This window comes from Sinohyriopsis cumingii, chromosome 2 (assembly GCF_028554795.1).
Source record: "Sinohyriopsis cumingii isolate HCF-2022 chromosome 2, ASM2855479v2, whole genome shotgun sequence".
NCBI lineage: Eukaryota > Metazoa > Mollusca > Bivalvia > Unionida > Unionidae > Sinohyriopsis > Sinohyriopsis cumingii.
The window spans coordinates 78480798-78500337 of record NC_142962.1 but is presented as its reverse complement, the minus strand read 5'-3'; the positions used below and the strand labels follow the sequence as shown (position 1 = coordinate 78500337).

The following is a 19540-nucleotide window of genomic DNA, read 5'->3' as shown; positions in this document are numbered from 1 at the left end:
TGTTCTGCCATAGCATAATGTGTATGCAGATCAGGATCTATGCTGTTTGTGCTAGTAATCACTCCTAACAAACTGCTCAGACCCAAATGTGCAGGCGCATTATGTGGCAGCAGATCTGTGTCTATGTAGTTTGCAGTTGGACTCGTCTTATAAGCAAGTACATACAGTTTATAGTAATCTATCCTTCTGTCTGGTACTTGTGAGCACAGCTAACCCACCCACCCCAGATTCTTTAAAATTCAGTAAGCATTATGTTCATCACCTGAAGATATGAGTATCGAGAAATTGCTTTAATGCTTTGAAAATTTGGATAGATTTAAAAGCCCTTTTCTCTTATAGCTGTATATCGGTAACATGGTCTTGTTAGTACCACTTGTTCCAGGAGAGGAGGGGGTATACATGTATTTATGCAAGCCAATTGCTTACCATTCCTCTGGAATTTTATTTTTATTTATTTAAAAAAAATGGAAATAAAAATTGACCATTTAGGTGTTATAACTTTTTCTTCATTCCTTTTTGTCTCATATTTCCATCCATTTGAAGATTTCTCTTTATTTTTTAATCTTGAACCCCACCAATCATGTTGGTATATAAACCAGGCTATTTAAACGGGATTCACAAAGTTAATACCTATAATTTCCCAGTATGCACAATCTCTTTGAGAGAATATTTCTATACACATGATGTTCTTTTTTTCTTTTGCATCAGAAGTTAAAGCGGAAATGCCCAACTATTTTTATTTCTTTTAGAGATAATTTCTACCATCACTACCACCACCACCACCATCCTTTAATAAATCATCCTATTTTCTTACTGTTAATTTGTTCTCATATTATTACACTCCTATTTGTGAGATCATTGCTGGCATTTTTTATGGTTCCTCCAAGTGGCCAAAAGTAGGCCCCAATCCAAATGTAAATTCAGGGCCTAAATCCCAATGTAACATATTTTAAAATATTGTACACAGATAACCAATTTAAGCTATTTACTGCTGAAAAATATATTCCCAATTAATACAATTTTTCAGTAAGAATTCAGAATGACCTAAGAATTCTTAAAGGCCCAAGAAAAATACCACTTTCTTTCTGTGATGAAGGGAACTGGCCTTTCATGGCATGGTAGGCCTCTCTCATGATTGGTTGGTGTAATAAGAGGGTCCTTGTTATTATTCTGAGGGGGCCACTGTATTACATGCATTGTATCCTACCATATTAAAAAGAAATATAATGCTATTGGAAATATTTATATTGAGGTCTGTACATTATTGAAATCCTGCATTTTCTATGTCAGGTCGTCTGTCTCTCCAATGATAAACTAAGGGATCAGTGTAATGAATTTTAGCTGACTTAGTTCAAGGACCAATGAACTTATGACTTTTGATTATGAGTGAGATCTATGCATATTAATGAGGTGATCTTGCATCTGATTGGCTGAGTTTGTGAACACTCTAGAAGCTATATTTCTGATTGGACAACTTGCTTACTTAGTATGGGTGGGCCTATAACCAGGCAAATATATCAAATGACTTTAAAGATCGCATTTTTAATGAGTCATTGTGACTTATTATGAAGCATGGTTTTATCTTTATATAAATACAGTATTTGGATTGTTTATATCCTCTTTTGTCACATTAATGTGAAATATTGTATATTTATTAGTCACAAAGTTAGGAAAATTATCAGATTACTGTCATGTATGATTATTTAGGTGCAGATAATTTTAATAAAATATTTACACTAACAGAATATTTTATTCACTTTGTAACCTTTAAGACAGGGGCATCAAACCTTTTTTATCTGGGAGCCAAAACAGATTAGGTTGCAGGTAAGGTCGCAGTCTGCATGAGCAAGAACAGTTCCTTATCACTAATTATGCATATTAGTAAAAATGACTAAAATGGACTGCCACTATAGCCATGGCCATATGATGTGAAGGACTTGGCTGCATGTGGCCCAGGGGTCACTAGTTGGACAAACCTGCTTTAAATGATATGTTAGTTTTTTTCTGTAAGTAGCCTTGTAAGGATAAATCTCAATTCTCAAGGTCAATGCAACATAAGTTCCACACTGAATAATTCTGCACTCTTTTAATCAACATGAGTCACCTGTTGTAGTGTCTGTTCCAGGCAAAGCACTTTATATTGTCTCAATATGTGTATGTGTGTGGTTTGGATATTTGATGTAACTTTAACTATTTTCCAGTCATATTGCTACAGTGTCTGCAGTATGGCAGTTTATTGTGATGTCTAGGAGGCAGGGGCCAGTTTTCTGTACAAATTTAATGCCGCAATCAACGAACTCGTATAAAAAATAATAAAAAATCAAATACACAAGTGAGGTCAAAAAGGTCCATATTTTGAGATACCTATATTAAAACAAAGCATAAAAATATCCACTCGACCAGAGAAGTCAATGGCAGTTTATAGCAGAAGTTTATGCACTCGAACCCCAAATTTCTACCTACAATTTTCATGTCCGAAGGTCATTTTTGACACCATGTGATGCTCACAGTGCAAATACAAGCCCTTTTCCTAGATTACAATTCTGCAAAACAGTATGTACTAAACAGGCTGATGCAATTGAAAATAGTTATCATCCAAGCCGTTTTTGAGATATTCTACTTTCCCCCAAACCCATGTGTTTACTGCTATGGAAGGCTAGCTCTTTTTCATAGCCGACTATTGGTATTTTACTATCAACATACCGCAGAGTAGCTATGAAAGGTGTACATGCCTGACATCAATTTCAAGAAAAACACCTAGTTCACAAAGATATCCATATCTTTAATTAGTAAACAATAATATCTTATAAAGTCACACCACAGCCTTAAGTTAAGAAATTTGCCAGGGGCCAATTTATGAGACTGTACCCTGCCACCCTAGCACTGTAGTATCATTTGTCACCCAGTCACATTATCCTGACACCAAGTCAACCAGTCCTAACTGTAACCTCTTAATGCTGAACACCAACCGAGGCATCTGTTAGTACCATTTTTGTAAGTCTTTGGCATGACTCAGCCAGGGTTTGAACCTGTGACCTGCATCCGAGGTGGAGACTCTAACCACTTAGGCTATTGAAGTGGTCTCAATATAATATGATATTACAGCTATGGATCAGCCTAGGATGGCTGCTGTCATGTGTCTCTACGCAGCCAAGTGACCATTACATTTCCTCAATATGATATAATGCCTTAGTGATATATATATATATATTTTTAATGTGCCTACCAACACCAGACAACTGTAACAATGATACAACAATTTATCCTAACCAAGGATTGACTAAGTTTAATTATAAGTCATAATTTTTAAATCAATTTAACAGAAAATTAATCTAGGTAAGGTGCTATAATGAATGCATCTCATGGCTTGTTTTCACTTGATATAGAAAATAACTAAAAAGGTATTTTCATTTGTTATATGCTGCTTATCAAAAAGCACATACTGTAATCTCAAAGACAGTTATATGCTCAGGAAAATATTAAATTAGTCAAGGCATTTATTAGTACCATACTAAAAAGAAAAAAGTCCCTTCAGTATTAATATTCTTAAATCCAGATGACAGAATTTTTAACATAATAATTTTTTAAAATTCATGTAAATGAGAATCAACATTAAATCCACAATATCAGTATCACAAATCACTGCATTCTTTCAATGAGGTTACAATGAAGTTATTCACCATAGTTGACTTTCGGAAACTGTAATCCCCTACAGACTGAATACTGAAATTAGATGACTGTGCCACTTAAAACAGTCTCATAAATGAATTTATTCCATTCCAGTTACGTGATACAATATACTTATTGTGTTCTTTATAATTAGATCAGTTTTACTAATGATATGATTTAGTGTTGCTTATCATGTGATCTATTTTCATAATGCACAGTCACACAAACCCTCCATACACTGGCTTTCAAATTTTACTTACTCTGCATGAGATGAATACATATACATATTTGTTGTTTCTTTGTGTCCAGAAAAAATTAATAGTAAGAAATTATCATAATTCTCCTATGATATATCAGTTCTTTGTGGTTTATCTACTTTTAAGATATTTTTTGTACGTTTCTGTTCAATATTCCTTCATTGTCACCTTCATTATAACATGATTCTTGTTATAAGGCCCATCATTATAAAATGGTTCTTATTATAAGGCCCTTCATTATAATATGATTCTTGTTATAAGGCCCTTCATTATAACATGATTCTGGTTATAAGGCCCTTCATTATAACATGGTTCCTCTTATAAGGCCCTTCATTATAACATGATTCCTCTTAGAAGGCCCTTCATTATAACATAATTCCTTTAATAAGGCCCATCATTATAGCATGGTTTTTGCTATAGGTCCCATTATTATAACATGGTTCCTGTTATAAGACCCTTCATTATAACATGGTTCCTGTTATAAATGAGTGCATAGAAATCTTCAGCAAAAATAATATTACAATGACAGTCACCATTGGGTCATGGATGCACATTTCCCACATTGATGGTCATACCATGACAAAGAATTAGGCTACCAAGTATCTATAACAGTTGAAATACTAAACAGAGAGAAATCTGTTTGAGCCTTCCGGGACTCACTTATGGATATGGTATTCACAGTATTCCCTTATTATACTGTTGTCCATGGGAGCCATAGAGTATACCACCTATTGTGAGACCACCTTGTAACAATCTTTTATTAACTGAGTATAAAAAATACTGAACATGTGGCACAGGATGCCCGAGCATGCAAAAGCACTCTATGCTACATGATCAAGGGCCCAATTATAAATTTGTAATACTATGTCATTAACCTTAGTCTTATATACTTAAAAGCAAGCATATTAATCATTCTGTTATTGGAATAACACAATTAAAAAAAAATAATTATTTCATTGTTTTACTGAACATTCGATGTGTTGTTTATTTTATGAATGAAACCTGAGCACCATGCAGTAATACATGCTGCTTTACTGCTCTGGAAGCATGCACACACATTGGGTGGTTCCCATTCAGCAGTGAACAAAACTTGTGTTTGTTAAAAGAAGGTGGAATGTCATGCAGCCAAAGAAAACACACAAAAATATTGATATTTGGAAAAATGATGCATGGATTAAAGTCAAAGATACCATAACGAAATGATGGGCCTTAGGTTATTGCTGTGATTGTCCTTATTCAATGGTACTGTCATGGCGGTGAGCAAAGTTAAAAGTGCAGTTTGTGTTATAATTGTTTACAGGGTATTGTGATCCATCAATCTTGAACAATACCTGAAAATAAGGATATAGATTCATTTTGGAGTCAAAAATGTTTTTCATTAAATTCCTAGTACAGGATAAAACAATGCTCTTCAGTGTGAATGAAGGTCTATATTTTACAAGAAAGAATTGTGGTTGACTAATACATTGTAACAGAGGTTAATTTAACTCCCTCTCTCTCTTGTACTAACAGCAGCAACTAGTAATCACTAACATTCTGTTATCAGTATTTCTATAAATAATATTTAGTTGTTTCTTTTTCTCTTTGTAGTTTAAGTCATTAGATGTATTCAGATTTTCTTTATTTAATTTGAATGTTCAATACAGTTAAACCTGTCTTGAAAGACCACTGCTGTGAAAGATTACCTGTCTTGAGAGACCATGTCCTCAAACCACAGATTGGTTGATTATATAGTATTATGACCTGTAATGAGAGACCACCTGTCTTGATAGACCATCATTTTGTGCAGAAGGGGTGGTCTTTCAAGACAGGTTCTATTGTATTTTTGTTTTGATAAGAGCTATATCAATTGATTCTTCAGCACTGGTGTCAGGTAGAAATGATTACAGTCATTGTTGGTATCTGAGTATCATCAGATTTATGACATGCTCAGTTTTCAACATTTCCATTGCCATTTTTATTTAGATTTGGCCAGAAATAGTTCATTGAATTGAGACATGTGTTTGCCATATATGGAAGTGGTTAATACTGTTTACCTGTACTTAAATTTGGTCAGTTCCACTGGATTTTGTCTGGTAGCATCAATGTTAAACTAAAGGATGCATTCTATTTATAAAGAATATAAAAATGAGGATATGATGCAGTACTTCGTTATTATAAGATCATGATACAGTTCTCCCTTATTATAACACTGTCTATTGGAATTCTAGAACATACTGCCTTATCCTAATTGAGATCCCCTTATAATGAATGTATGATAGACATAATTTTTCTAGCATCAGATGAAATGGAATCCATGACCATATTTATCTTATAACAGGAACCATGTTATAAAGAAGGGCCTTAGAGTGACTGAGTGCTGTCATTGTTAATCCACATAACTAATCTATTAACTTTGGTTCTTCACCTATAATTCCTTGTGTTGTTTGAACATTAATCTGTTCTCACGGTTATGGATATGAATTATTAATAATACAGTGGCAATCTTGTGGCAAAGGCAGATCACATTTCCTTTTTGTAAGTTATACTGAAAAAGAAAACCCATAAATAAAATGTTTTGCTTCACAGAAGACTTGGAATAAAATCTATGATTTAGTTGTAAAGGAACTTAATATTACTAAAAACCTTTTGCTTCCTTTGTTTTATAACAGAGCTACAATTTGCTTGGTTTTAAATTCAGACAGTGGAAATAAAAATCACTAAGCAAAGCTGTTTGACAGAGAATGTTATGTTTTTATGCAGTGTACGGAGAGTATTCTATTGATTATTCGTAATTGATTTACATGATACCATATGTACTTGCTTATAAGTCAGGTCAAATGGCAAACTGCACAGACCTAGATCTTTTGTCATTTAATGTGCTGGCAGATCTGGATCTGTGCAGTTTATTAGGAGTACTCGATGAAACAAAACAATGTAGACCTTATCTGCCTGCACTTTATGCTTTGGCAAATCAGGGTCTGTGTTAGTTGCCATTTGACTTGACTTATCAACAAATATTTATGATAAGTCTTAAAATCAACAAACGGAAAATAATTCTTTTCAGTGTATGGATATTTAAGAATAATGAGATTTGACAGGTACTGATATGAAGTCATTCCCTGTTGACCTTTCTATTCACAAATCAAATTACTCCTTTCATCCTGTTAAAAGTGAAATCAACATTTGGAACATCTCATTACTAATGATAACTCTTCTAAACATATAATGCAAGGCTTTTTTTTGATAGGCTGCTAAACTTAAGTGGACCAAGAATTCCAAAGGTCACCAGAATATGAATCTTTATCAGTGTCATATCTCCATTATGTCAGAGATCTTGATTTAAATCAGATTGTGTAATTGGCTTCAGCAGTAAATTGTGCTTCAAGTGTTTCAAACACAAGATTCTGAGTGAGACTTGAAATGTAGATATTGACAATTGTACTTCTTATCCAGCATTTTGTGCTTAAAATTACACTGTTATCTCTGATGCTTTTTAAAGGTGTGACTCCAGGTTAAAAGACTGGAAAGTTAAGTATGAAATTTGATGAATGCCAGACATGAACTTTTAAGACATAGACTTGTTTATCTGTATTTTGTAAGCAATACTCTAAACCTATCTGATTTTCTTATAATATATTCCACAATTCCAACCGAAAAGGAACTATTTGTTTCAAGTCATGCAAAAGTTTGTAGTCATTATATTTTATATGCCAGCTACAATGCACAGTGATTTAATGAACTTTTGATGTTTTCTGTACATCTTTTATCAGTTTTATTTCTGAACAATAACTAAAGTATTCCAAATCAACAGTTACCAAACACTGTGGATAGCTTGCACATCATGTGATTAGGAAGAACCATGATATCAGTTTCAGGGTCAAAATGCCAAAGGTCAAGGTGAGTGTGACAGAAAGACAAAAATCATTTCAATACAATAACTCCAGTTGTCCACCATCTATAGATATAAAAACTTTTAAATGGTTTGCACTTGGGGTAAGATAGAACCCTGTTGACTTTGAGGCTGTAAGGGTCAAAGGTCAGGGTCACCATGACTGAGAGTAGACAAATGACTTCCTCAAAATAACATTAGTTCTACATCACATACCTGGACCAAACTTTCTGGATGCCTTGCTCAGTGGTTAAGAAAGAAGTTTATCGATTTCAGGGTAAAAATGCCTAATGTTAAATTCACTGTGACTGAAAGAAAAATAATTTTTTTCTGCACAATGACATTTGTTCTATATCATCAACTTGGGAAAAACTTTGTTGATGGCTTGCACTTGTGGTAAAGAAGAACTCTGTTAGTCTTGGAGTCTAATGCTGACTGAAAGAAGATAATTGTCTTCTGCACAAAAATCCATGTTTAGATGACTTACAGGTTTGGTAGGAAAGAAGCCTATTTATTTTTGTGGTCAAGATGCTGAAAGAAAAAGTGGTTTGCACAATAACTTTAGTACCTCAACCAAAGTTTTGTGGAGGGCTTGGACTTAAGGTATTGATATTGGTGTCAGAAGGGCAAAGTAAGAAGGGGTTTTGAAGAAAAGCAACTTTGTGGAGGTCTTGCTTTTAAGGTAATAAAGAAATTTATAGATTCGGGAGACTTTCAAGGTCAGAAAGCACGGCGTTTGTAAGTCTGATAAGAAATAATAGTTTATGCACATTAAGTTGAGTTCCAGATTGCATATCTTGACCAAAGTTGATGTCATTGAGATCATTTGATCGCTCAAGTCAACCTTACTGAACTAGTGCCTATTAGGACTATTAAACACAGAGCAGGAGTATGATATGCTGTTCACATTTTTTTTTAAATTCTTGTTTTAATCATGAATATCATTTTAAAAAACATTAAAAAACATTAAAGAGAACAGAAAAAAACTGGGATATGCAGTATTCCAGTGTATTCTGTGAAGTTTAGTTCTGACCAAATAAAAAGCAAAATTTGTCAGAGTGGTAAAAAAATAACGAAGTCCTTAATACCTCATAAATATTCACAATATAGTTTGCAGATTTTTTAAAATTTTCTGTGCTTGTCATCAAATAAAAGTGCATACAAACAAAATATGAGATTTTTTTGGTTATACTATTGAGATAATTTGCATATAAAATCAAGTACTATAAAATGTTATAAACTTTATAAAATACATTTTTTCGTTATGTAATTGCTGTGTGATTTGTGACAACTGGCCAGACACATAAAATAATCATAACAGAGGCATGTTTTTCTTATGACACATAGCAGAATCAATGTTCATAATATATTGTTTTACTTAAGGAGTATCAAATTCTCCACTGTTGGCCATTTTACAACCTCGATGGAGTATAAGATTTTCATATTTGATTTCACAGAAGCAGCTAGGTTTGAAAAGGAAATCTGGCTCTGATGCTGTTGTATTTTAGTTAAGGGGGGTACTATTTTAGACTAGCTATTTTGTCCTCTTCTATCCCCTCTGAATTTTTTAACAATTTGAATGTTTTGAAACATCTTTTACTGGTTATATTTTTGATGACAATTTTGATATTTTTGATGTTGTCTTAAAATGTAATCTGTAACTTTCATTGAGGATTTGGTTCTGTGGGGTTTATTGCCAATTTATAGGATGATAAACTATACATGGCAGCCAGTATATTTTGTGAAGGAAGGACCCTGTAAAGCACTGGGAAGAACTACTGATTCATGAGAAGCAACTGGCAAGCTTTCTCACACACCTACATTGGTCAACCGCTCTTCTGTTGGCCTAAGTGGTTAGAGCATCTGCCTTCGATGCAGTATTTCATGGGTTTGAACCTAGACTGAGTCATAACAAAACTTTTACAAATAGTGTAACCAGCTGCCTTGCTTGGCACTCAGCTTTAAGAGGTTAGTGTTAGGACTGGTCAGCTGATGTCAGGATAATTTGACTAGGTGGGACATGATGCTCCATGTCTGCCACATAATGCCCCCGTGCTATGCATCACTATAAACTGCCACACTGCAGACATAGTAGTGATATGACTGAAAAAGTTTTAAAGCTACATGAAAAATCTGTAAAGGTGAGATGCCAGTGATCTGTAAAGGTGAGATATCACTGATCAGTAAAAGTGAGCACCTCAGATCACTCAGCCATGCAGGACCCCATTCATCAGAAAGTAGAGTATACAACATAGTTATGATAAAATAAAAAGCATGTTCATTTTCATATTTAAGGATGTCAAATATTATAAAAGAAATACCAATGAGCATCTTATAATGATGTGTTCATTTCCTTATAATGTCATCGATAAGACATCATCTCATGTTACCAAAGTGTATTTTTTTCACGTTGTTACAATAGAATATAAGGATGTCTAATTTTACAAAGAAACAATTGACTACTGAGCAACTCATAATGATGTGATCATTTCTTTATGATGTCATACATCACATGTTACCAAAGTGTATTGTCTTGCCTTAAAGCCTGGGATAAACTGGATACAAAATAATATGGTGGCCACTTCTTTTTCTTATTAAATAATGGAAAAGAAAAATCCTGTACAGTTTTGATAATCATAATAGCAATCCCATCAAATAAAATTATAAACTCATTGTTGACCTCGTTATGTTAATTTGATTTAATTTATATTTGATTTAATTTAATATTTTGTTTGTTAGTTTTAAATTGTTTTTATTCCATTATATGCTTTTGTAATGTAACTCTATTTACTGGATTTGACATTGTCCAGAAATTCAGTTCAGTTCTGTTTGACCTGTTTTCATAAACAACTAATAATAGAAACTTTGTATCTAATGCTGACCTAGTTCCTGATCTTGATTCAGAACCAGTAAGAGTTGAAGTAAACAAATTTTTAAAATTTCTTTTATTCTTTCTCAGAGTAAGATTCATAAAGTGAAATCGAATCCATACTTAGAGTACATGACAAAAACCATATATAAAATAGGTTTTTCCAGTGGATTGACCCACATCCAGGCATCTGTTTTGCGCTGTAGCTAGATTTATTATTGATGTTTTGAGAAAGAATAGTTATTACTTGCCTTAGCACTGGAGACGTCCAGGTGTTTTATGTTGTGACTAGTTTTTGGGCTAATTATTTTTGTTTTCTTCAAATTATTTGGATTCCAAGAGATTATTTTTCCCTGGAAGTACTTGTGCTCTAAATTAATTCCTGGACAAGGACAGTTATTAAAATACATGGAATTAAAACATTGGAATAATATTTTCTGTGATCCAACAAAGAACTTTTCACACATCAGTACAATGCTGACCACAGCAAATGTCTTTGCTTGCCATTTTGGATGTCATTGGGATTTGAACTCAATTTCATTAGGACTTTTTTATTACTAGGACTTCTATTTTTTAATTCTTGGATTATTCTTGGATTATTTTTGGATTTGATTCATAAAACCATAAGTTCTTTTTCTCATTTTTACCTTGTTTTTCTAGAAAAATAAATTATTTGTTAAATTTTACAAAGTTTGTCTTCACTTTTTTCTTGTTACTGTTTGAAAGAGTCTAAAACATTACAAAGAAAATTGGGTGCTCGTCCTTGGGATATATGAATTTTGGCTCAAATATTTCAAGACACTTTGTTTTTGAAATTGAAATTCCCCATATTTTTTTATATTTTAAAATTCCAAGTATTATTTCACATTTTTGAAATCTTTAGTGAAATCAGCAAGTTTTTTTATTTACAATGTCATTAAAAGGGGAAATCTTTCTTTCAAATCCTACCCAGGAACAATTAGACCGTTTGAAAAAAGATGAATTGATTCAACTTGCCAGAAAATATGATCTTGCTGAGGCAAAAGCTTCCTTAACAAAGCAAGAAATAAAAAATATTTTGGTCAAGTATCTGGTGGAAAAGAATGTTTTGGATAAAAGTTCCTTGTGTTTCGATCAGTAAGTCTGTATCAGACTCTGACATGAAAGTAAAGGAATTAAAATTAAAATACAAGCTGGAATTGGAGTTAGGAAAGTTTGAACTTCAGAAATAGGAAAAACAAATGCAGTTGCAGTTACAGAAAGATAAAGAAGAAAAACAAATGCAGTTAGATAAGGACAAAAGAGAGAGAGAAAGACAAATGCAGTTACAAAAAGAACAAATGCAGTTATACAAAGAGGAGAAACAAATGCAATTAGATAAGGATGAAAGAGAGAGAGAGAGAGAGAGAGAGAGAGAGAGAGAGATGCAAATGCAAAGAGAGAAGGAAGAGAGGGAATATCAGTTTAGAATAAAAGAAATGGAGCTGGCAAGTGAAAAGCACATTCCCACTTTGGATACAAATTCAAGTTTTGATGTTACATAGAATATTAGTTTAGTGCCCCCTTTCAGAGAAATAGAAGTAGACAAATATTTTTCATGTTTCGAAAAATTGCATAAAATTTGAAATAGCCAAGGGGGCATTGGACTCTGTTATTACAATGTAAACTTACTGGTAAACTAGTGATATTTACCATTCACTGTCATTTCAGCAAAGTGCTGACTTTGATGTGGTTAAGGAATGCATCTTAAAGGGTTATGAGTTAGTCCCTGAGGCTTATTGGCAAAAGTTCAGAAATTACAGTAAAACCTGCCCTGAAAGACCACCGTTATGTGAGACCACCTGTCTTGAGAGACCTTATTTCTCAATGCACAGATTTATTGATTATATAGTGTTATAACCTGTTATGAGAGACCACCTGCCTTGAGAGACTATAACTGTTTCGCAGAAGGGGCGCCCTTTCAATATAAGTTCTACTGTATACAAAAATAATTGGACAAATTCTTGTCTAATTTTCAAGAGAAAAAAAGCAGATATTTGATAGATGGTGCTTAGCCAAGAAAGTTGATCAAGATTATGAAAGTCTCAAACAACTTGTATTACTTGAAGAGTAAAAGAACTGTGTCCATAGTGACACTGAGGCTTATCTTGATGAGCATCAGACTGAGACCTTGGAAAATGCTGCTCATCAAATTTCTTAGGCAATACTTCCACTCAGCAGTCTTCTGGTAGAAAAGTATTTCAGCCTAATACAAGCCCTTCTAAATTTCAATCTGGCACAACTTTTAGAAATCAAGTTTCTGATAAGCTTTATCAAAAATCCTTGTCTCTTCCTACGTGTACCTAATGCAAGAAGAAGGACATCTTATTTCTGATTGCTACAAATTGAAAAATAAGCATCAGAATCAAGACAGACCTTTTCCAAATGCTCTTATTTCTAAGAGGTCAAGGTCACAGTCATGTATTGAAAGCAATACATTTGTTAGGTCTAATAAACCTCAGTCTGATTTTATTATGGAGAATTATTTTTATTTATGTACCATTCATGTCAAAGGGTTCTATATCACTCTTGGGTGATTTGGCCAATCCCATCCTTATTAAAATTTTAAGAGACACATGAGCTTCTCAGAGTCTTTTATTATCAGGTACTCTGCCTTTTTAAGAGAAGTTTTTTTCTAATGAGAGATTAGAATAATGAGAATAGGACAAGGGGTGAAAACTTAAAAGGTAGTGAATCACTTTTGTCAGAACTTATTGATTTTTTTTAGTCCATACAAATATAAAACCACAACAGATATAGAGAAGAATGAGAGAACATGATCAAAGTTTAGTACAATAAAGATTATGTTTATAGGGTTAGTGGGCATTACAATAGTTTGAAAAGTATAAATGTAAATTTGGTTCTTTACTCATGATTCCAGAACAAGTTTTAACTGGTGTTTTTTAGCACAGTAAAACTTTGAACATTATTTAGTGCTGAAGTGATTGAAATAAAGTGCCTTTCCAAGGGACACAGCTTGGTTGCCAACCTGTGCTGATCTGATGGTAGGATTTTAACTTGCCTTTGCAAGTCCAGCACACTGCCATGGATGTCTTGTTAATAAACAGGATTAAAGATTTTATTTTGCTGCAGTTTTTTAAAGCATAATTAGACATTAATGTTTAACATGGATGGCAGTAGATGTATAAGTACTCAAAGAACAAAAGTTTTTAGAGCAAAAAATTAAGTTAAGCAATTCATACAATGAAACCAGGGCCAGGGAACACCTACATATAAAGGTTGACCTGCTTGAGAAAGAAATCATTTATAAACTTCTTTTCAAGTAAAATCATGTGCATTTTTGTATTTGTAAGACACAATTTTGTAGCCCCCCCCCCATAAGTGTCTTTCATTGACATGTTTTACTGTCATTAGCAGCAGATAAGAGGGTTAATTATCCCTTAGAGAACTGACAGACTTATTAGTTCAAATTAATTTTAATCTTTTAGTGAATAGCTCTGTCTGTTTTATTCTACTATTCAGGTTATTATCTAAATGACCCATTTACTTAGTGAATTATTAAGTTATGTTTGTTTTATCCTACCATTCAGGTAAGCTTTTAAAAGAACAAGTTACATAGTGAATAGCTCTGCTGTTTTATTCTATCATTCAGGTAAGTATCTAAATGACCAAGTTATAGTTAATAGCTCTGTCTGTTTTATTCCACCATTCAGTTTAGTGTCTAAATGACCAAGTTACATAGTGAATACTGGTAGCTCTGCCTGTTTTATTCTACCTTTCAGGTTAGTATCTAAATGACCAAGTTACATAGTGAATAGCTCTGCCTGTTTTATTCTACCATTCAGTTTAGCTGTATCTAAATGACAAAGTTACATGGTGAATAGCTCTGCCTGTTTTATTCTACCATTCAGATTAGTATCTAAATGACCAAGTTACATGGTGAATAGCTCTGCCTGTTTTATTCTACCATTCAGGTTAGTATCTAAATGACAAAGTTACATGGTGAATAGCTCTGCCTGTTTTATTCTACCATTCAGATTAGTATCTAAATGACCAAGTTACATGGTGAATAGCTCTGCCTGTTTTATTCTACCATTCAGGTTAGTATCTAAATGACCAAGTTACATGGTGAATAGCTCTGCCTATTTTATTCTACCATTCAGGTTAGTATCTAAATGACCAAGTTACATGGTGAATAGCTCTGCCTGTTTTATTCTACCATTCAGATTAGTATCTAAATGACCAAGTTACATGGTGAATAGCTCTGCCTGTTTTATTATACCATTCAGGTTTGTATCTAAATGACCAAGTTACATAGTGCAGATAATATCTTATTGAATGAGACATGGCCTCAGTTTTTATGTCTTGCCAATCAAAGTTTTGTTTTATTATGGTTTACTACTTTGATTCCAACCAGGAAGGTTGATGTCTTTCCATCTGTTTTGGTTTCTGCACAGTGTTGTAACATTTTAGTTCAAGTGAACAGATTTTAGGTAAATTTTGGGTGTTTGTTTTTCAAAAGAATGAGGCATATTGGTTTTGAGGAATATATTTTGAATGTCAAGGTCATTGTTACTAAAGAGATTTTGCTATTGCATTTCACTTTTACACTATAAGTGGTGTTCAGTACAATTTGCTATGTGTCTTGCAACCATATAAATAAACCTATATTGACTTGTTAGATTTTGGGTATTAGTCACACAAACATAAAGGCCACTGTTACCATAATTAAATCATGTCATTTCATTCCAGATTGCTCAGATGTCAAGGTCATTGTTATTCAGCATTCATTTGCCCTTCAATATGGAATTCATTTCAACACAGTAACTTGTGTTCTAGTTAAAAGATTTCTGTGTAATTTAGTTATAGTAGCTTAGTTAGTAGAGCAAGTTTTGGAGTCATTACTTCATTATAGTAGCTTGGTATAGCAAGTTTGGGAGTCGTTACTTCGTTAGTAGCTTAGTATAGCAATTTTGTTTGTTGTTACTTTGTTATAGTAGCTTAATATAGCAAGTTTTGGAGTTGTTACTTCATTATAGTAACTTAGTAGAGCAAGTTTTGGAGTCGTTACTTCATTATAGTAGCTTAGTATAGCAAGTTTGGGAATCGTTACTTCATTAGTAGCTTAGTATAGCAATTTTGGGAGTTGTTACTTTGTTATAGTAGCTTAGTATAGCAAGTCTGGGAGTCGTTACTTTGTTATAGTAGCTTAGTATAGCAAGTTTTGGAGTTGTTACTTCATTATAGTAGCTTAGTATAGCAAATTTGGGAGTTGTTACTTCATTATAGTATCTTAGTATAGCAAGTTTGGGATTTGTTTCTTCATTATAGTAGCTTAGTATAGCAAGTTTGGGAGTCGTTACTTTGTTATAGTAGCTAGTATAGCAAGTTTGGAAGTTGTTACTTCATTATAGTAGCTTAGTATAGCAATTTTGGGAGTTGTTACTTCGTTATAGTAGCTTAGTATAGCAAGTTTGGTAGTCGTTACATTGTTATAGTAACTTAGTAGAGCAAGTTCGGGAGTCTTTACATCATTATAGTGGGTTTGTAAAATAAGTTTGGGCATTGTTACATTGTTATAATAGCTTAGTAGAACAAGTTTGGTAGTCGTTACATTATTATTGTAGCTTTGTAATGCAAATTTGGTAGTTGTTACATTATTATAGTAGCTTCGTAATACAAGTTTGGTAGTCGTTACATTATTATTGTAGCTTTGTAATGCAAGATTGGTAGTTGTTACATTATTATTGTAGCTTTGTAATGCAAGTTTGGTAGTCGTTACATCATTATTGTAGCTTTGTAATGCAAGTTAGGTAGCCATTACATCATTACAGTAGCTTACTTAGTAAAGCATGATGCTCATAATCCAAGGGTCACTTACTTGATATCCACCCAGGCCAGCCCAGGTCGGCTGCCATGGTGTGTCCTTGGAAAATGCACTTAGCTCCCATTTTGTTCCTTGTCATGATAGAACCAAAGTAAAGTACTTATAGTATTTTAAAACCAACTATTCAGCCACTCAACCCACAGTTCTGAATATTTGAAAGTGTACATGTACTAGTAGCCAAAAAATGTTGATGAAGTCTTCTAGGTTTTCAGTTTGCTTTGCTGTAATGAACAACTGATGCCAATATCTTTATTGATGTGTTGTAGACTGTTAGAACTTCAACAATCAAAAGTTTTGAATTTTAAGTATTGTATATGCTCATTTATAAGTCTAACTGCAAACTGTAGACTGTGATCTATCATCACATCATGTGCTGACAGGTCAAGTCTGTGTTTTTTGTTCTACCGATTACTTCACACAGAGTGCATTGATCCATGTCTGCCAGCACATTTTGCAATGGCAGATCTGGGTCTCTGCAGTTTGGAGTTGGACTTGACTGACAAAAAAATATATCGGGTAATTATGATGCTGAGTATTTGATCACTTTACAGGTACAATCCCACTTTGACTGTTGTTGACTATAAAGGGGAGAACTTAATTCATCGATGCTGTGAAATCCCAGACACCAGATTTTTAGAGCGGATATTGCAAAACGGACAGCAAAAAATATCAAAACAACTAATGGAACAGCAAAGGTCAAGGGATGGGAAGACACCAGTCATCCTAGCATGTGAAAAGGGCAATTCAGAACAACTTAAAAAGCTTCTGGATGCAGGGGTAAGTCCCTTTATGTCGTCTTGTGGAGTAACTGGCCTTTAAATTAGGCTGCTTCCACTTTCCAACCCCCAAGATAATCACCTCCATTCACACATTTTTGTACAATTTTCCTATTTAAGTAGCAACAGATTTTCCTGTTGGTCTTCTTAATTTTGAACAATTATCTCCCTTAAACAGCCATTTCCGTTGTGATTTCTTTATTTGGTGATTAACAGTAAATCAACAGATGAAAGACTATACTGTGTTGTGACAATGGGAGCAAAGTTATTTGCCTGGAGAGACACCACAGCAACTGGGGTCATGGGGACCAGGATATGAACACATGACCTGTGGCTTGCAATTCTGGCATGCTAACCAACGAGCTGCCACTGCTATCAAAGAAATATATACATATGGTCACCTGCTTTCCATGGTCAGCAACCAGGTGTTCCTAACCAAATACTGCAATATTTCTCTTTGCTTCAAGTGGTCCACTGGAGTGGCTTGACAGTGACTGGTCATTGTATCACAGCAAATTTTTGTAACCTTCATGAAGAATGCATTATTTACATAATGACACAAAACATGAATCAATGTGCAGACATTTCTTGTTTCATTTGCACTCACCATATTCCAGTCACACTGTTGCTGTAAGTCAAAGGTGTCAGTCTATTTGAAAGAGAGGTGGTTTTTAACATTAGGGCACGTTGAAGTTTTTCATTCACTGGTGGGAAAAGCAGTTGTGTTGTCACAACAGAAATGTAATTTACATTTAGTGCTACAGCTATAGTTTGATATCTTCATCTATCTGCCTGTGAATTAAAAGCTATCTCTGATGAAAAAATTAATCTTTGAAGTGAGATACAAGTTATCTTTTCTGCAGATCTGAACTTGAACAGACATTTGCCTAAATGTGGACAACCCATTTCATATGGACAAGCTATAGATGATAAGATAGCTCTATGGGTGCTCACTCAGTGTGACTAACAAATTCCAGTAAGTGTTGAGGGAATATGTATATATGCCAGGGAGCTTGTCTCAGCAGAATTTCTGGAGAGCAAATTCCATGCCAGTCATTCTTGGGGAGAGAGTTTAATGAAAAGACATGGGTTTGTGCTCTCTTGCCCAACGTTTACCCAAGGATTTAGAAGAAAATATTTGCTTCGTTCCACAAGTTTGTGATGGATAGATGTGAGGAGGATGAGCTTGATGATAAGTTTATTATTAAAATGGACGAGACACTGATGTACTTTGATCTTGTGCCAGGGAAAAGGGTGGACAAAGAAGGAATGAAAAGCATTCTGATTCGTACAACTGGAGCAGAGAAGAGACACATTATTGTCATTTTAGCCATTGCAGGTTCTGGCGACATATTACTCACAATGATTATTTCAAGGGAAAGAGACATCTAGATTTGAAGGCACCAAAAGGGTGGATTATCGCAGTTCAAGAGAAAGCATGGAAGGACAAAACGCTAATGCTGTGATGGATTTATTTATTTGCCATTCACCAGAAGAGAGCGATCACTATTAGTTATGGACTTGTTCCAGGCTCACATCACTGATGATTTTAAGAAACAGACTGTTTGTGGAAATGTTGTGCCAGCAATAATATCAGGAGGCTGCACATCCAAGTTGCAACCTCTTGATGCAAGCATCAATAAACCTGTCAACAGCTACCTCTGCCACAGTGGACGGAATACATCAGGGATGCTATGAATGCATTAAAATCATCTTATGAAAGCAGCAACAGACGGATCAAGACAGCCAGCAAACAGACTGTATTGGGCTGGGTTGTAAATGCCATGGACACATTGAAGGAAAAGCTCACAATGATAATGAAATCTGTCAATGTGTGCAGCATCAGTGTCAATCTGAGCAGAAGTGAAAACTCACTGATCAGAAATGACAAACAAACTATATGGATGATAATAGTGATACAGAATTTGAGGGCTTTTCACCTGAGAACCTAAAAATGGCTATGGACAAGCTACTTGAAACTGAATAATATATTTAAATATACTATAGCATTAAATCATATTTCTTTTCATTCTTTGATATTGCTATTTATTGTGTATGGCTTAATATAAAAATGTTTATCTATCTATCTATCAGCATACATACATGCATACATACATACATACATACATACATACATACATACATACATACATACATACTCACACACACATAAATAAATACATACATACATACACACACATAAATACATACATACATACATACATACATACA

The 19540-nt window shown here is 34.0% G+C and overlaps 1 protein-coding gene across 1 annotated transcript in view; it reads left to right on the top strand.

Moving 5' to 3' along the window:
- The window catches only part of LOC149805242 (uncharacterized), a 133322-nt gene that overhangs the window by 7779 nt on the left and 106003 nt on the right, over positions 1 to 19540 (top strand). The window contains exon 2 of the mRNA XM_089948790.1: positions 17084 to 17309. Within this exon, the coding sequence (XP_089804916.1) occupies positions 17214 to 17309 (96 nt within the window). The 5' untranslated portion in view covers positions 17084 to 17213. The remainder of the gene's footprint in view (positions 1 to 17083; positions 17310 to 19540) is intronic.